At 45.3% G+C, this 15,804-nt stretch overlaps 2 protein-coding genes across 5 annotated transcripts; one reads left to right on the top strand and one right to left on the bottom strand.

Annotated features, from left to right (window-relative positions):
• Positions 1–299: 299 nt before the first annotated feature.
• On the top strand, positions 300–4,181 carry znhit3 (zinc finger, HIT-type containing 3). The gene is made up of 5 exons (XM_061702074.1): positions 300–412; positions 747–778; positions 1,409–1,468; positions 1,735–1,812; positions 2,190–4,181. The coding sequence occupies exons 1-5, from the start codon at positions 342–344 to the stop codon at positions 2,390–2,392; spliced, it is 444 nt and encodes a 147-aa protein (XP_061558058.1). The 5' UTR covers positions 300–341; the 3' UTR covers positions 2,393–4,181.
• Positions 1,961–14,104, bottom strand: LOC133415741 (unconventional myosin-XIX). Of its 4 annotated transcripts, XM_061702069.1 has the most exons (24): positions 13,890–14,104; positions 12,557–12,693; positions 11,027–11,175; positions 10,498–10,611; positions 9,943–10,078; positions 9,799–9,868; positions 9,604–9,706; positions 9,261–9,357; positions 9,110–9,186; positions 8,934–9,024; positions 8,369–8,534; positions 8,126–8,199; positions 7,914–8,035; positions 6,846–6,959; positions 6,572–6,748; positions 6,336–6,473; positions 6,155–6,262; positions 6,023–6,093; positions 5,865–5,944; positions 5,258–5,394; positions 5,027–5,156; positions 3,894–3,979; positions 3,503–3,826; positions 1,961–3,405 (listed from the first exon to the last, which is right to left on the bottom strand). In XM_061702069.1, exons 1-24 carry the CDS (start codon positions 13,901–13,903, stop codon positions 3,292–3,294), a joined length of 2,829 nt encoding a protein of 942 aa, XP_061558053.1. In that variant the 5' UTR covers positions 13,904–14,104; the 3' UTR covers positions 1,961–3,291. The 4 variants fall into 4 exon arrangements, with proteins under 4 accessions (XP_061558053.1, XP_061558054.1, XP_061558055.1 ...); XM_061702070.1 differs by lacking the exon at positions 6,155–6,262; XM_061702071.1 differs by lacking the exons at positions 12,557–12,693; positions 13,890–14,104 and having other exon boundaries at positions 10,498–10,935; positions 11,027–11,072.
• Between the last annotated feature and the right edge of the window lie 1,700 nt (positions 14,105–15,804).

Here is a 15,804-nt window from a genome sequence, read left to right as displayed (position 1 = left end):
GGAAAAAGTGGTTCACGTTCGAACCGAGTGCGCTTCAGGACAGTAATTAGCAAAATAAAACCACACATGAACACAACGGGAGAGGAAAGGCGTCGCTATAACACAGTATTTTAAAAGATCGGTTGTATATTTATGGCGGCGAAGTGTTGGTCACAATTTACACTGTTAAAAAAAAAAAAAAAAAAAAGTCCTATGTCGAGATTCGGGACAGAGAATTTATCGCTTTTGTCTTGAAGGCTAAATTGGCCGGAAATAGACGACAAGTGTTTCCGGGTCATCCTCTCATGCAATAACCGGAACTAAAGTATTGCATTATCTGCTATTTGTTTACGCACAGTGCCATGATGCAGCTGTGCAAAGTGTGCAGCGAACACACACCGAAATACAGATGTCCAGCCTGCCGAATAAGATAGTAAGTCATTTAACACGTTTTGCAAAACACGTGGGCACTTTTTCGATTCCCATTGGCAAATTAAGAGAGCCCACTCCGAGTAATCAAACATTACAATGTTTTCCTTGTAACGTCGATCAATGCTCGTCACTTCGATTTGTTTGTCGTGTTTGCAGTTATCCGGCTAATATACATACTTCTTTGAAATCACACTTTTTAGAAGTGTCTTAATTTCGCTCCAGTGAATTGATATGATGTCTGGTTTCGTATTTTTATTTAAATGGAGTAATTACACAAAACTATCGCAATGCACCTTTTATTATTTATGTTAACTACTTGATTTTCCCCTTTTCAGTTGTTCTCTTTCCTGTTACAAGAGGCATAAAGGTAAGACACACTAATCTTGCGGTTCTAATATAAAATCATCCACATCTGAAATAAGTTCACGATTAAAGGTCCCATATTTTGGCCTCCATAGAGTGACTGTAACACAAAAGTGTCACTTCCATTTGAACAAAAAAAACAACCTTGGTTTTGTTATAAGAGCGTCCAGAAAAGGCCCCTCTGCCAGCTACTTCTGTTTGACCCAGTATTTCAACTGCTTTGTCCATATTTGGCTAAGACCGCCCACTTTCCTCTGATTGGACCCACTCGCGCGAGCGCACGTGTTCGTTATGTCGACGGCGCTGGCTCGGGAGCGGAGAGGTAGGCGGAGATCTCTGCCGGTGACGTAGATGTGCTCGAGAAATTCCAACGACCTGATTTCAGGCCTCTCGTCACAAAAACATCGGGAACTCAGGAATGCGTGGATGATTTGAATTCCTATTTCAAGTTTACTGAGGCACCATAGGGACAATACAACATCCTAGATGCTATGAAAACGTTAGCTGGGCCAAGTACGGGACCTTTCAGTTTCAGTTTGTTTATTTTTGAAATAAAATAATATATTTCAAACTAACTTTGGAAATAATAACTTTAAGTACGGTATGACATGATCTACTGTCGATGCATCCTCAGGCGGGTGTCATCCTGTTCAGCAGTTTATACCCAATGGAACGAAGGATGCTGTCAGGACTGGTATGATTCACTCGCCCTCGAAACGTGATCCACTATATCAAATGTTTAGAAATGATTCGGATAAACATGAAAGACCAAAAGTTAGAGCATTGACGCTCTCTGCGTCACGCCTGCTTTTTTTCCCATGTGAAAACGTCAGCATACTTTGCCCTGACGAGCTTAAAACAAATGTCAGTCTGTCCATTGTGGGCCATTTTAAGGCATAGCAATGATAGAAAATATGTGGTGCACTATTTTAAAAAGAACATGGACAATCTCCCTTGCAGACACGTGGAGTGTGGCGGATGTTCTGCACGAAGAGGACTTCGCCGATGTCGTACCTCTAGAGAAGCTCCAGTTGTTGGGTATTTACTCAAAATTGTCTTTTAAAAATCCAGTGTTCCCCCGCTATATCGTGCATTTTAAGGGATAAGGGATCCTTTTTTTTAGCGGGGGTTTTACAGTACGCTTAGTTACCGTGATGACTTTCCATGTGGGAAAGAAGAGCCACAGTCACTGATGCACTTCTCATCCATTTATTGAACACCAGGAGAACAGTACAACACAATAAGCACACACGCAGAAGCTGCGGTCTGCCACAGCTCGCCCCAGGCACTCGCATGCAAACTGGCCGACATCACACGCCACCAGGCCCCATTCATTACACATGAGTGTTTCGGAGATTTTATATTCCGGTAGTCAGATGTGATTCATTAATTGTCTCCGATGTATAATTCCACAGGTCAGTCAAAAGAGCTCAAGGATCTTCTTTGTAATCCCCACCTGAGAGAACTACTAAGGACCATTGACAGTGCAGACAGCAAGGGAGAAGCAATGAAGGCAGCTATGCAGGAGCCCTTATTTGTGGAGTTTTCAGATCGATGTTTGAAGGTCGTAGAAAAAGACGCTCAAGCGCGGGAGTTCAGCGAGGTTACGGACTGGTAAACCTGCTGTATTTACTTCGAGAATAGCTTTTCTAAAAATATAAAAATGATCTCGGAGGAAGCCGCTCTTATGCATTCATGTCGTATGTGACAGATGTTTTTTTTTGGGTTTTTTTTTACAATTCAACCAATTCAATACTGGAATTCAGTTTTGGTGCATTTTGTCCCATGAACACAGAATTCAGATTTTCTATAAAGCATGCATGTTTTAGTATGAACATACCACATTTAAAAATGTGGACAAATGGACAAAAAGTTCCAAATATTCCTCTCGTGAATATATTAAAGCAGCAGTCTGCACAAATGTTGCTTTGGTGTGCAATGTCTGCATCAGTTGTGCAAAGATGCATATCCTACTTTGCTTCTGCAACATACAAGCAAAATGATGTGTTGACATTATGTTCGTGTGTGTGAGGGAATGTTTTTTCATTATACAGTAAATCATTCAAAACAACTCAAAATAGCCGATTAGTGATACAAATACTGTTTTTGTTGAATTTTTTTTTTTTTTTTTTTAACTAAGTTACAACACCGTGATCAGCAACATTCAATGGAAGGCAGCAGTGAGAAAACAAAAGTTATTTTCCTGAAGTAGCAACATGCATCCATCCATTTTGAATAGCGTTCGTCTTCATTATGGCGCCTATCCCAGCTGACTTTGGGGAGGAGGTGGGGTGCTTGCAGGGCAACCATATGCATTCACAAGTTAAGAGAAAGTCCAATTAAGTGAATTTTAGGTTCTTTAGGTGAATTTTAGGTTCAGCCTGAAATGATCTGGCCAATTATGTATCGCACATCTTTTTACACTTGACATTCAAAGTCACCTTATGCTGAACGGTGACGTGACAAAAGTGAACAACTTTTCTGCTTTTGCAGAAAAGTTGTTCATGGAAGTAGGAACTATTGCGCCTTCTCCAGCAGGAGTTCATTGAAGCCAGTCACATAATTCCTCATCTCTGGTTGCCTGTTTGCATAGAGAAGGGGCGAGCGCTTGCAGTGAAGTTTGACAGATCCCTGAAATGCGGTAGAAAAGCACTTCCATAAGAACAACTAAAAAAACACCCCAATGAAGGAATTCATAGGAGAAAAGGTTCTATTAAGACGTCCCCACCTTGGGTTGAGCTCGAATAGAGGTGATTCCCTGCGTGTTCTGGTTGGTCTCCACCTTGTACTCTCCTCTCCTGGAGGGCACTTTAAGGGAGGCCACCACAGACATCATCTTGTGAAAGCCCGTGGCCCTCATGGACAACGTGATGGATGGGGCCGAGGGCAAAGCCAGCCCCGCGGGCCACCCTCGCGCCGTGACGGGCTCCTGGATGCCGGAGAGCAGCACCGAGCCCCGTTCCCCGATGACGGCGTTCAATCCCGGCACGTCTTGCCGAGTGAGGTCTTCTGCATCGTCGAGCTCTGCCTCGGCTAACGACTTCAACGTTGCCTGATGCGAGAATGCAACAATTGCATTATTTCCAGCTCACGTGAGGCCCGGCCCTCCTTCAGCTTACCCTCCACTTCCTCCAGCATTTCTGGATAAGTGCTGCAGCTCTGCCCCATTTCTGCACGCGCCTCCTGACCAGCCAAGAACGGACCGCTGGAAGAAGCATACAAATCAGATGAAAATGACTCTAACGTGTCCCACAAGTGAGCTTCTGAATCTTCTTCTGCGGTGTTTCCCAACCTTTGTGCCAAGCCATATACCGCTATTTTGCATGAGGGAAAAAATCCCTTACAGTGAAGAGAGCGGGTTTGAGTATCATTAAAAGCGCTATAGCTGTCCCATCAATTATTTTTATGAGTCCTGCCAAAAATACCCCAACTCTGTGAGTAATTGAGAAGCCACCAAAAAGTTTCTAATTGCCTATAGAGACCACAAGATGGCAGAAAATCTTTTTTTTTGGCTGTCAAAATTAAACTCTTCAACATGTTTTCCTTGACACCAAGATTGTGGCAAAGTGCTATTGTTTTCTAAATGAAGCTCCTTAATTCACCTCCAACTACCGGAGACAAATTCTTTGTGTGTTTTGGACATACTTGGCAAATAAAGATGATTCTGATTCTGATTCTGAATATAGTTCCTTGGTGCCAATAAGCTGCCCAAGTACAGTGGATGCCCGCTATTCACGGGGGATTGGGGCCAGGCCGGACCGGGTACAGCAAAACGCAGCAGATAATATATACATATATATATTTTGAACCTAAAATTGTTTGAATTAGAGGGGATAAACCCCCAATAAGCGTTTCAGTATTCCCCCCGCCCACACACAAAAAAGTTGTGAAAAGGTGAATCCACGGCTGCCGCACAGTTGAGTACGCGGCGTCCACTGTAACGCTTTTAAGTTCACAAATGCCCAACTTTGAATATGCGGGCTTCAATGTACACAGGTTAACTGTACCTTAAAACTCACCTGAGTTCTGCAGAGTAATACATTCTATGACTCATGATTACATCCAAAATGGGTTGAATTTGTCTGCACTTTGCAGCAACGTTATTCTCGTCAAAAACGTGGACGTTTTTCGAGACGGGCCACCGTTGCGACTGACGTTCGCTGCGATCAGACGCTTCCCGTTTGGCCGCGCAGCCTGCTCGCAACGGGCCGGGCGGAAGCGGCTCGTCCTGGCCGCGGCATTAGAAATTCACCTGCTTGGATTAGAGCAGCGGAATGCCGGCGCTCGTGACGTTTGCGCCGTCGGTAGCGCATCCAGCAGCGCTGAATGCAGAAAGCACACTTTGAGAGGATACTCTTCCTGTGATCTTCCAGCAAGTCAAACTGGGGGCCAAAGACAGAAAGATGAGGAGGCCGTCCAATGACAAACTCGCCATTCGTACTGCATTTCAGACGGAGAGGCTGAATTATTTGAATTGACTAACCATTGACTGGGTGAGAAAAACTTTGGTCTGCCCACAATGCACCAAAGATTTGGGTTCCCTTCCAATATGTGCGGAGAGTTGGAACACCGCGTCGAGTAGCCTCTGCAGATCCATTTCGTTGCCGCTGCCGGCCTTTACTTTGAACACAAAAAGACCATTTGGAGTTAACCACGGTTGAAAGCAAGTGTCAACTATGGGTGTTCAGCACAAAAAATGAGTTGACAACACCGCTTACACACACGGATTGTAATCGTGCAAGTAAAAGCACCTGACAGTGGCTGAAAACGAATAGGAATTCAAGCACAGTTCGCAACATTTAGTCAGAAGCAAAGCAAGCTCTGACAGCCAGACAACATTTACCAACATGCATTTACCTGGACAGTTCAAAAGAACTTGCATTTTTTGTTAGACAATCCTGTTTTAGTCGCGAACTATCCCAAGTAGAGAACTGAGCGTCAGACTGACTTAAGAGCGCTAGTGAGGGGAAATTAGAATAAACCAGAAGGGAGGAAACAAAATCACCATAGGCTCACTGTAAACATCCCAAATGATTGCTTTTTTCATTCTTCTTCTTTTTGAAATCGATTCAGCAACAAATTGGATTTACCGGGATCTGGAGCTCCTGACATGAAACTTGAGTTTTGCAGTATCGATCCATAGCGTTGTACGAAAGCCTTGAATGGAATTCTGTGCAACCGAAATGGTAACTTCTCAAACACATTCATCAATAAATGACGGGCAGAGTGAGAAGAGAAACGGTTTTACCTTATAGGAAAGCCAGCAGCGCTTATATGGATCGTCTCTACAATCCCGCAGGCCTCCAACTGCATTATCACCTGGCAGAAGATGGGAAATTTACACGAAAAGGGAATTACTCGATGTCCTCCCCGGATTTACCTCCTCCTTTTGGAAGATGAACGGCTTGCAGTCAGAATTGGGTTTAATGCAGCGAGTGTAGCGAGGAGTTGTGGTGTGGAGGATGCTCATCAAGCTCTCAAGGGAGTTCTACAACGGCATAAACAAGACTAATTCGGATTTACGACAACGCGAGCCGTCTTCGTATTTGAATTGCGCCCACCTTGAACTTTGAGACTACAGTGACTTTGTTGAGCCCCTTGCTTGACAAGTTCGCAGTCTCCTTGTCTTTGAAGATTTGCCGAAGCAGGGGATTATCTGACATCTGAAGCGGGCCGACGATCTCAGGTGCCACCGGGTCCTGGAACGCAAATCGAGAGGAGCGTCATCCCTCTCTCCGTTTTCGACAATGCTTGACGGGGGACTGGGTGGGGCCTATCTCCGCTGATATGAACACACCTTGTTCTTCTCCACGACGCCTTGTAAGTTGTAGTCGACTTTGCCGGCGTAATGTGCCACACTGAAGTGCGGCACCTTACTGAATTTATCCCAGCCGATGTTGCCGTTGTCGCCGAGCTCCTTCTCCAGACGAACCCTAAGCGCCTCGGCATCCGAGGCTCGATTGAGACGGCTCTCCTACAGCGCACGTGGGGGGAAGGACACTTTACCGCAGATGGGGGTAAAAAAAAAAAAAAAGGAATGATAATGAAGGCACCAAACTAGAGGAAATTACCTCATCAAGAAGAGAAAACACGCTAATCGGGCTTCCTTCAAGGAGATCCAAACAGCTCCGGTTATCTTTGTATTTGACAAAGGACCACTGCAATCCCTCTGACACATATTCCTCCTTGGAAAATACAAACATGTACAAAACAGAACATCCGTGCATCCGTTTTCCGTACCGCTTCTCCTCACGAGGGTCGCGGGCGTTCTGGCGCCTATCCCAGCTATCTTCGGGCGAGAGGCGGGGCACACCCCGAACCGGTCGCCAGCCAATCGCAGGGCACATAGAAACAAACAACATATTCGCAGGCACATTCGCACCTACGGGCAATTCAGAGGCTTCAATTAAACTAGCACGCATGTTTTGGGGATGTGGGAGGGAACCGGAGTACGCGGAGAAAAGCCACCCGAGCAGCCACGGGGAGAACATGCGAAACTGCACACAGGAAGGGCCGGGATTTGAACCCAGGTCCTCAGAACTGTGAGGCAGATGTGCTCGCCAGTCAGTCGTTCACCGTGCCGCCAAAAAAAAAAAAACACTTGAATGTAAAATATTTGAATTCTAATAGCAATGCCCACTGAACATTATTTTAGTCCGAGTATTTATGATCACAGAGAGTAGTGGTTAGCAATTGTGCCTCACAGTCGAGATGTTCTGCGTTCGAATCTCTTGCGGCAGTTTTTTTTTCTAGCTTCCGCTCACATCCCACAGCACGCTTTTTAAAGTAATTGCTCACTCACAAATATCTGTAGGTGTGAATATGAGTGGGAATGCCCGACGTTTAACTAGCGACCAGTCCAGGGTGTACCCTGCCCTCTGGCCCAACGTCGGCGAGGAGAGGTATAACTGCAAGCCTCGTAAGGACAGGAGGTGCTACAGAAATTGAGATCAATAATCCAACAACGTGGACGGACGGACGGACGGCTTTGATTGCATCTACGCTGAATATTAAGAGAACAAAAGGGTTTTCTAACAACACGTTTTATGACAAAAAAATAATAAGAAAGACAGAGAAAATAGGAGAGCCTCGAATGGGAGGCCTGAATCAGAAAAAATAGCGCAGCCAATAATTGGTACCTGCCGAGCTCGTAGATAATGGCTAACGAAGTGCTGCTGGAGTTTTTCATTGGCGTAGTTGATACAAAGCTGCTCCAAACTGTTACTTTGGAAACATTCAAAGCCGTACACATCGAGAACACCTGGAGAAGAAACGAACGGAAGACGCAGCAGTGACGAGTAAGTTGAAGAGTTGACGAAAGCGCTCGGAATCACCAAATGACTTCAGGTACCGATGAAGTTGCGCCAAGCGGATTTGTCAGCACAAATGCTGCCGTTGATAAACGTCACCAGCCATTCAAATAATCTGTGTGGGAAGACAGACAAACATCATCCTCACTAGGGTGTCGCGTAAACAAAAAGGCATCACGGCTTCACGTTTTGAGCGTTGGATGACAAAATGTTTTGGCAACAGAGGAAAAGCAGCCTCAAGGGTGTCTACTGTATACATTTAATGAACAAAGGCTCCTCCTTACCGGGCGTAGACGACTTTGGCGAGGCAGTCTCTCCGCGTGCGGCACTCGACCTGGGAACAGGGCTTGCGCACGCTCTGTCTCCCGGCTTTTAATGTCCTCACACGTAGACAGGTCCGAAGCGCCTCAGCGGGGATTTGCAACAGTTCGGCGGCCCCCTGCAAGGAGTCTACAACACACGAAGAAAATAAATAAAAAAGGGGACCATCGTGGAAAAGTCCCGCTATTTCTGTAAGTTACACTCGTGTTCTAAAGCTTCATTAACCATTGAAAATAAGTCGATGTAATACTGTCATTTCTTAAGCTTGCGTTAGCTGTAAAATCATCAGAAGAGAATTTTTGTTTTTTACATCATGAAATATTTCACTGTGCGGTAGCGAACGACCAAGATTGGAGTGCCACCTTTTACAACGGAACTACTGGAATAAATGAAGTCTTCCGTGATATTCTTATTCATCGAGATGCACACGCAGGTCACATTCGTTGACGAAACCTTAACGGGCACGTGATCTTCACACCGTTATAGGGGATAAAGCAAAGTCGGTGTTCATATGATTTCCTGAAATACCTTTGGACTGTTCCTTAATGTCACATAGCTGGGATTCATCTGTTGAAATTGAGAATTTCACATTCCCCAAATGCAGAATGCCTGCTAGTATCTAAAGTGACAGAACAGATGATACGAAATAATAGATTGTGGGAAACGAGAAACAAAACGTAGCCGACAAGTGGATGATGGCTTACCCGAAATATCTGTCTCTGCCTCTCTGCATTCATTCGCAGGTGAACCATAGCATCAACGGTCTCTTGAAAACAGTCCTCTGCGAGACATCCAATATACCGCCGTCACCGGGACTTGCAAAACTTAAACGAAATGAAGAAAATAAAGACCAACCCTCCATTGTTTTGTCCACATTTGGCAGCCACGCAAAGGGGTGACCGTGTGGCATATTCCACTCCTTCCGCTGTTCAAAGGTGGCTGCTTTCATCATCTGAAAAACAGGGTGCCCGGTGTGACTACGACAAAGCAGGGAAGGTCCAAAGTGTGAGTGCGGCGATACAATTTGGATGCATTTTAAATGCGAGATAATATGGATACAAATAGGCCTGTGTGAAATTGAACAGCCAAGCAAATGTGGTTCTGTACTTCGCGGGGCGGAAAGTGATTTTCTCATTGGGCTCAAGGATTAGTGTATATTTGAGAGTGAAACAGTATTATGAGGTTTACTGGAGGACACCTGGTAAAAGATGTGAAAGTTCCTTTCATTAGCAGGTTGGTAGGCCACTCTCGTCTTCTCCAGTAAATATGTCTGCACAGACGCCCCTACAAGCAGCTGACACCTTCAAGTCAAAAAAGGTTTCGATCAGTACCTACCGACTGTGCCAAACGGTCACCGTGTGCCGGAAGGCTCCTCACGAGAAGCGGCAATTACCCGTCAAGCTGGAGCTGGATGTATTTTCCAAAGCGACTGCTGTTGCCGTTGCGGAGCGTGCACGCATTGCCTGCACGGAAGGCGGAGGGTTTACTCGCGTACAGCTGGGATTTTTGGGGAAAAACAGCAGCCCCGCCGTCATACCAAAAGCTTCCATAATGGGATTGGAGTCCAGCACTCTCCTCTCTATCCTCTCCACAGCGTCCTGACTCTGCACCACTGAGGAGGACGCTGCCGCCACTGTGGCATAGTATTTCATCAGGCAACGGGAAGTCCACGTCTGTGAAGAAACATGATCCCTTTTCTACTGCTGTATCGCGGTCAGGATCCCGGGTAAGCTGGAGCTCGCCGGCCCGGCAAGGCGCGTACAGTATAGACACACAACCGGCACTTCCGCATCTCCAATAAACCGAACGGGCGACCGTACGAACACCACACAGAAACATCCGCGCGGAGAATGAAACTCATTACGCTTGACTGCCGCCTGAAATATACGAGACAAACTTAAGTGATGACACAAATGTTCAATGTAACATTTTAGAGGGGCGTTAACAGACGCAAACATCCTGGCCGCACTAAAAAAAAGCCCTTCAAGGTGCTCAACAAAACGAACCTCTTCTTCGTTCACCGAAAAGCCACAATCCCGCTCATCCCGAATTCCCGAGTTTGCCTTCATTTCAACATTCCGAAAGGCTTTACCTTTCCTGCACCGCTCTCCCCGCTGACCACCAAAGACTGGTCCACTGGCACCAGCTGACCCTGAACACTCCTGTAAGCTTCCTCTGCCACGATAAAGAGATGTGGCTTCGGATCCTGCAGAGACATGATTTGCTGAGAAGGTTTTCATTCAGGGACACGAGGCCCGAGGAAAGACAAAACAACAACGCGACTGGACAGAGGTCACATTTGGAACCGTCTTCATTTGCACTGTTGACTTTCGGCCATTCGGACCATCTACACACGTGGGTTGTTTCGTGCGTTTCGTCAGCATAAACACAGCCTCGCTTGATCGCCATTATTTGAACGGGACGTGGAAACAGAAGATGGGATATAGGCGTTCAATCGGAATTGGCACTCGGACATGCGGTGCAAATCCAGCCTATGGAGCGCTTGGCGGTTGGCTCGCTGCGCGATATCCTGAAGAATGCCAAATTTGAATGTTGCTCGGCTATTCGCGACCATCCTACCGCCACTCGTATGAAATCGCATGTTGTGCGCAAGTCAATACCTTGAGCTGTGGAGCACGATGGTACTCTTTCATCACATCCGGGGTGTAAAGGTCAGGAACGGGTTGGAAGGGGTTAAGGGCCACCAAGGTGCAGCCGGCATGGGTGTAAAATACCTTTACGCTGTACCTGGCCTGCAGGCATCTCAGCACTATCACACAGAAAAACACATTTAGGCCTGAGGAAATGAGCAACACAATAGATCAGATATAAAAATATCAATATCTGACGGCCAATGAAGTTATAGAAGAAGACAAAAATGTCGGCGGTGTGGGACAGACAACACGTCTGAGACAGACCGCGCGTAACGCGTGGATAAGACTACGAGACCAAGTTACTCTTTCACGATGGCACTGTCAGACTACTGCAATAAAATCTTGTATTCCGGTGCCACCGCATCGCTCGTTACCGCGGCGGCGACAACACGAGTGGAGCGCGCCGACTGTATTGGAAGGACAAAATGGGGGGGAAACGTGGACGGGAGAGGACGTTCGTTTAAGGCTCGCTTGAGGTACGTTCCCGTACTTTGAATACGATACGGCTCGCAAGCAGGCAACGAAGCGTGGTGTAGCCTAGCAGGCTAGCGCTCGCACGAACGGTTGGACGTCAACGTGCCGCCGTTCCGTGGAATCATGCGCTAACGTTTCGGTGTGGGTGAAGTCATTCCATTGCAATAAAGTAATTTCAATCCAGTAAGTTAGCACCCATTATTTCTGTCACGTTGTAATGTTGGTTTGACCTGAAACTCACTGATCGGCCCCAGAAATCCCGGTCGGGTGAAGCCTAGTTTTTTTTTTTTTTTTTTTTTTACAATAGACAGGCAAGTATAGTTGCGCGCCGCCAGTGTAGTGCCAAAAGATGCTGGACAGCACTGAGGTACACTGGATGTTGACGCAGCGTAGTTAAAAGCAAAAAGAAGAGGCAGAGTAGGTCCCCTTCTAAGTCGAGCAGAGAGAATACAGTATATGCCTGTGGGTATTGTTATATGCTACAGTACGTTTTCCTGCTCCATGTGTGTGAGAGAAGCAGTTGTTTGAAGATTTATCATTACTGTAACATCTATGCTAATTTCCATTAGCCCAGCTACGGAGTTTTGCATTATATGCTCGTATTACGATAGCAGAATACAAAATGATGTGGTTTGGTTGAACTTTTGCCGTTTAAATACACAATGTTTGATTCTTTTTTTTTGCTTTATGCATCGGTTTTACAGTAAACTTCGCCTGGGAGTGACAAATAAAAAGCTTGATGCAAGCACGCCTGGCCTCTTATTTGGAGAGCTGGAGAGCTGGAGAGTGAGAACAGGTGCGAAAGAATACTTTTAAAAGTGTTTTCACAAGTTTAAGTTTGTCTTAATAAGTTTTCATGTTGTTTAAAGCGTGTAAGCCAGCTAAAACTACCCAACACACACACAAAAATAATTGATATGCTCTCGCTATATCAGATTTTCACAGTTGAAAATCCCGGCAATATTAACAGGTTAGTTGCAAGTGCAACCGCAGGCATTACAATCCACGCTTCTTTGCCGTTACCCGTTGTCGGCGTCACAGGGTTGACTTTGGTGAGATCGTCACACGTGCGCAGCTGGGCTTCGTCATCCATAAGGAAGGCGAGAATTTCCTCCTCCAGTGACTCATTAAGGCATCGATCCTTGGGAGAAACATCGCACCTACGTAGTGGGAAGTGGACCAGAAGAGTTTGACAGCAAATGTCCTTTAGTTGTAAGCACTGACGTATTATGGAGGCCGCCTTCTATATTGTTGCGAAGTGGCTTCTCCGAGCAGATGCTAACGGGCCAAGGTTTTACCCACGTAATCCCGCTACACTCGTCAACGTGTCCCGTTGAATCGAGTCGATCGCGTTCACCGCAGCCCGGCAACTTCTCTGTCCCTCGAGGACACGTGTGTCAAACTGGTGGCCCGGGGGCCAGATCCGGCCCGCCGCATCATTTTACGCGGCCCGCGAAAGCAAATCAAAATTGCTCCTTGTGTTCTGGTGTAATACCATTGAGATATTTTTGCAAGCATTTTTTTTTGTTACCAATCCCACTTTGTAACAGTGGGAAAAAAAACAACAACAACAACATGTTTTTATAGGGTTCTGATTTCAAAACTGGTTATTCGTCAATGTGTTGTGTATACTGTATGTAATTACGGTATATGCGGTCATCTTTGATTTATATGGGTCGACAGTTGTTGTAACGGCCCTCCGAGGGAAGTCCTAAGTCCCAACTACGATGTGGCCCGGAACAAAAAGGAGTTTGACACCCCTGCTCTGGGACGATGGAGGCCGGACGTGCAACGGCGCCTGGGCGGCTCTCGACAGTCTCAGCTGTGCGGACACATGCACAGTAGAAGTTGAGCTTTCACCCTACATGGCTATTAAACCTCCTAATACGTTTAAGGGAATCGGTCAGGCAACACTTGGTATGGTTCACACCCACTATGGGCTCCACCGAGGTGCAGTGGGTGACCGATATACTCTAATGATGGCAATATAATAAATGGTACTGTAGCCTTTTTTTTTTTTTTTTTTTTTTTTTTCCCCCGCCCCCTACAACCAGAACTAGATCTCAGTAGTAGTCACTTAGTGCAAGGTGGACAGCAGCCAGATGAGGCCACCTGCACTGACACGCTGCCTTTGGTCACGTGTCCCACTCCACGTTCTTGAATGGAAATCAACGTTGACGAAACAGGCAAATTCATTGTCGTAGTGCTGTTTTCGATCAACTGCTTCTTCGGACGTCCATTTTGCTGCTTCCTTTTAAAGACTAACGCTTGTGTGAATGCATTTACAGCGCCTAAAATATGAACCACACTCAGTCGTGAGAGAAAGTTTCCGTGTCGTGGACAGTGAAAAGCTTACCGCTCCACCGCCATTGCTGTGTCCGTTTCGAGCAGGGGTTGCAACGTACACCGAGGTTTTTATAACGCGGTCAAATTCACTTTTGCCATACTCTGCTAATTCCTCGTATAACACGAGTTGAAGGGCAACTCCTGCAACAGCCGACTGGCTCCCAAGCTCCTGAAGTACACACGCTCATTCACGCCCACTTCCCGCTGACGTCAGCAACGTGTCGGCGGGTGTGGCCAAACAAGACAAAATGGATTTTATAAAATGGCAGTTGTCATTTTTCTTTTTGCCACGGTTGCCATATGAAGTGGAGCTATGATTTATAAACTGTTCAAAATGTTCTCAACTTTAGTGTTGTAACTTTGAATTTCGTAGATCTGCATCAATAATAAACAATTATCTCTTGATAAGATGGTTTTTGCTTGCAAAATGTGAACATGTAAATATAACGGGTAATATATTATTATTATTGCAGCAATACTGTAGTCGTATTTTAACTCTATCTGTCGAATCTCAAGAAATGCACTGAAGCGGCCAGAGGTGCTCAGATAGTATATATATATATATATATATATATATATATATATATATATATATATAGTATACAACAATATTATAGTACTGTTTACATGCGAGAGTAAATTTTGCACAGACAACAAATTCAAAGGACAAAAAAAGAAACTTTGCCAGTCAAAAATACATTCAATCCAATTTAAAACACTGTAATGGGGTCATGAAGCTTTCTTTTCTTTTTAGCAGCAAATATTGACAGTAAACGCAGCTCCAGTTCTTCCGTAAAAACACAGAAGTCGGTTTGACCTTGGCGAATTTACATTTGTCATCGTGAATATAATAAGACTTTGCCCAAAAAAAAGATCATGAAGTGTATTGAACAGTTCCAGGAAGATCTTCCAGATGAAGTAGAAACAATATTACGTCGGCAAAGAGCACAAACCCGGCAACTGTTCTCATAGAAATACTATTTGCTGTAAAAATGACAATGACGTTCGGTTCCGACTTACGGACACAATACATTTCCAAGCAGCTTCACATATATGCCTTTCTGTGACTCTTCCAGTCCGTCTGTGTCTCTGACGCAATCTGTTGGCGATACTCTTGAGCTCAGTGGCCTTTGAGAACGTCCCGTTTGAAGGTCAATTTGTAGGTGTCATCCGGTCTCATGGTGTCAAAATGTAAACAGCATCATGAAGAGGACTTTAAATGCCAATTCTCTTCGAACCAGGAATTATTGGTGGACTCACAGGTCAAACGCGTGAATATTGCCGCTCAGCTCCTTGTTAGGGAACAGCAGGTTGCGCAAAAGTTTTTTTCTTTCTTTCTTCAATAAGAACGTTTTCCTGCCCAGTTTCAAATCGATTCTTGAAAACAGAGGTCCAAATAAGGTCAATCGGAAGAAAATATATTTCATACCTTGTTCATCCCGAAGTGGAAGACCATAACCCAACTCATTCATTCTTTTTTTTTTTAAAACGAAACTTTAACGTCAACAATTGCACGTTCTGCAATATACGTGTAGTATATTTTTACATCGATTCAGTTGACTTACTCTGGGATGACACGCGGAGTCGGCTAAAGGGCGAGAGCATTAATAGCGCCGTCCATAACTGATCATCTTCATAGAATTGCTTCATCTTTACGTTTTTCTTTTGTTGGGGATTTGAGGGATTCACGCACATTCGCACGGTCTTCAAACTGAAACCTTCATTGGCCCATTTAAAGATTGGTGTTGGCCAACAATTGAATAGGATTGTGTTAATGCACGTGTCATATGTTCAACGTGATCGCTTCCCTACCGGTTATTCATGATAACCACCAGATTGCATACTAGAAATACACAGCAAGTAGCAGAACAGCAGTGACATTTTTCCAAGGTGGCGCTCGGTGTACGCGTGCGCCGGTCTAGTTA

This window comes from Phycodurus eques, chromosome 17, assembly GCF_024500275.1.
Source record: "Phycodurus eques isolate BA_2022a chromosome 17, UOR_Pequ_1.1, whole genome shotgun sequence".
NCBI classification, from domain to species: Eukaryota; Metazoa; Chordata; class Actinopteri; order Syngnathiformes; family Syngnathidae; genus Phycodurus; species Phycodurus eques.
This window is presented reverse-complemented; position numbering and strand designations above follow the sequence as displayed.

Coding starts and splice junctions, on each gene's coding strand:
- znhit3 (XM_061702074.1), top strand. CDS start 342: ATGATGCAGCTGTGCAAAGTGTGCAGCGAACACACACCGAAATACAGA. Junction 1,469..1,734: donor GAAGGATGCTGTCAGGACTG/GTATGATTCACT, acceptor TCTCCCTTGCAG/ACACGTGGAGTGTGGCGGAT. Junction 1,813..2,189: donor AGAGAAGCTCCAGTTGTTGG/GTATTTACTCAA, acceptor ATAATTCCACAG/GTCAGTCAAAAGAGCTCAAG.
- LOC133415741 (XM_061702069.1), bottom strand. Junction 6,749..6,845: donor TGTTTTCTCTTCTTGATGAG/GTAATTTCCTCT, acceptor CGTGCGCTGTAG/GAGAGCCGTCTCAATCGAGC. Junction 5,945..6,022: donor GCTGCTGGCTTTCCTATAAG/GTAAAACCGTTT, acceptor TCGGTTGCACAG/AATTCCATTCAAGGCTTTCG.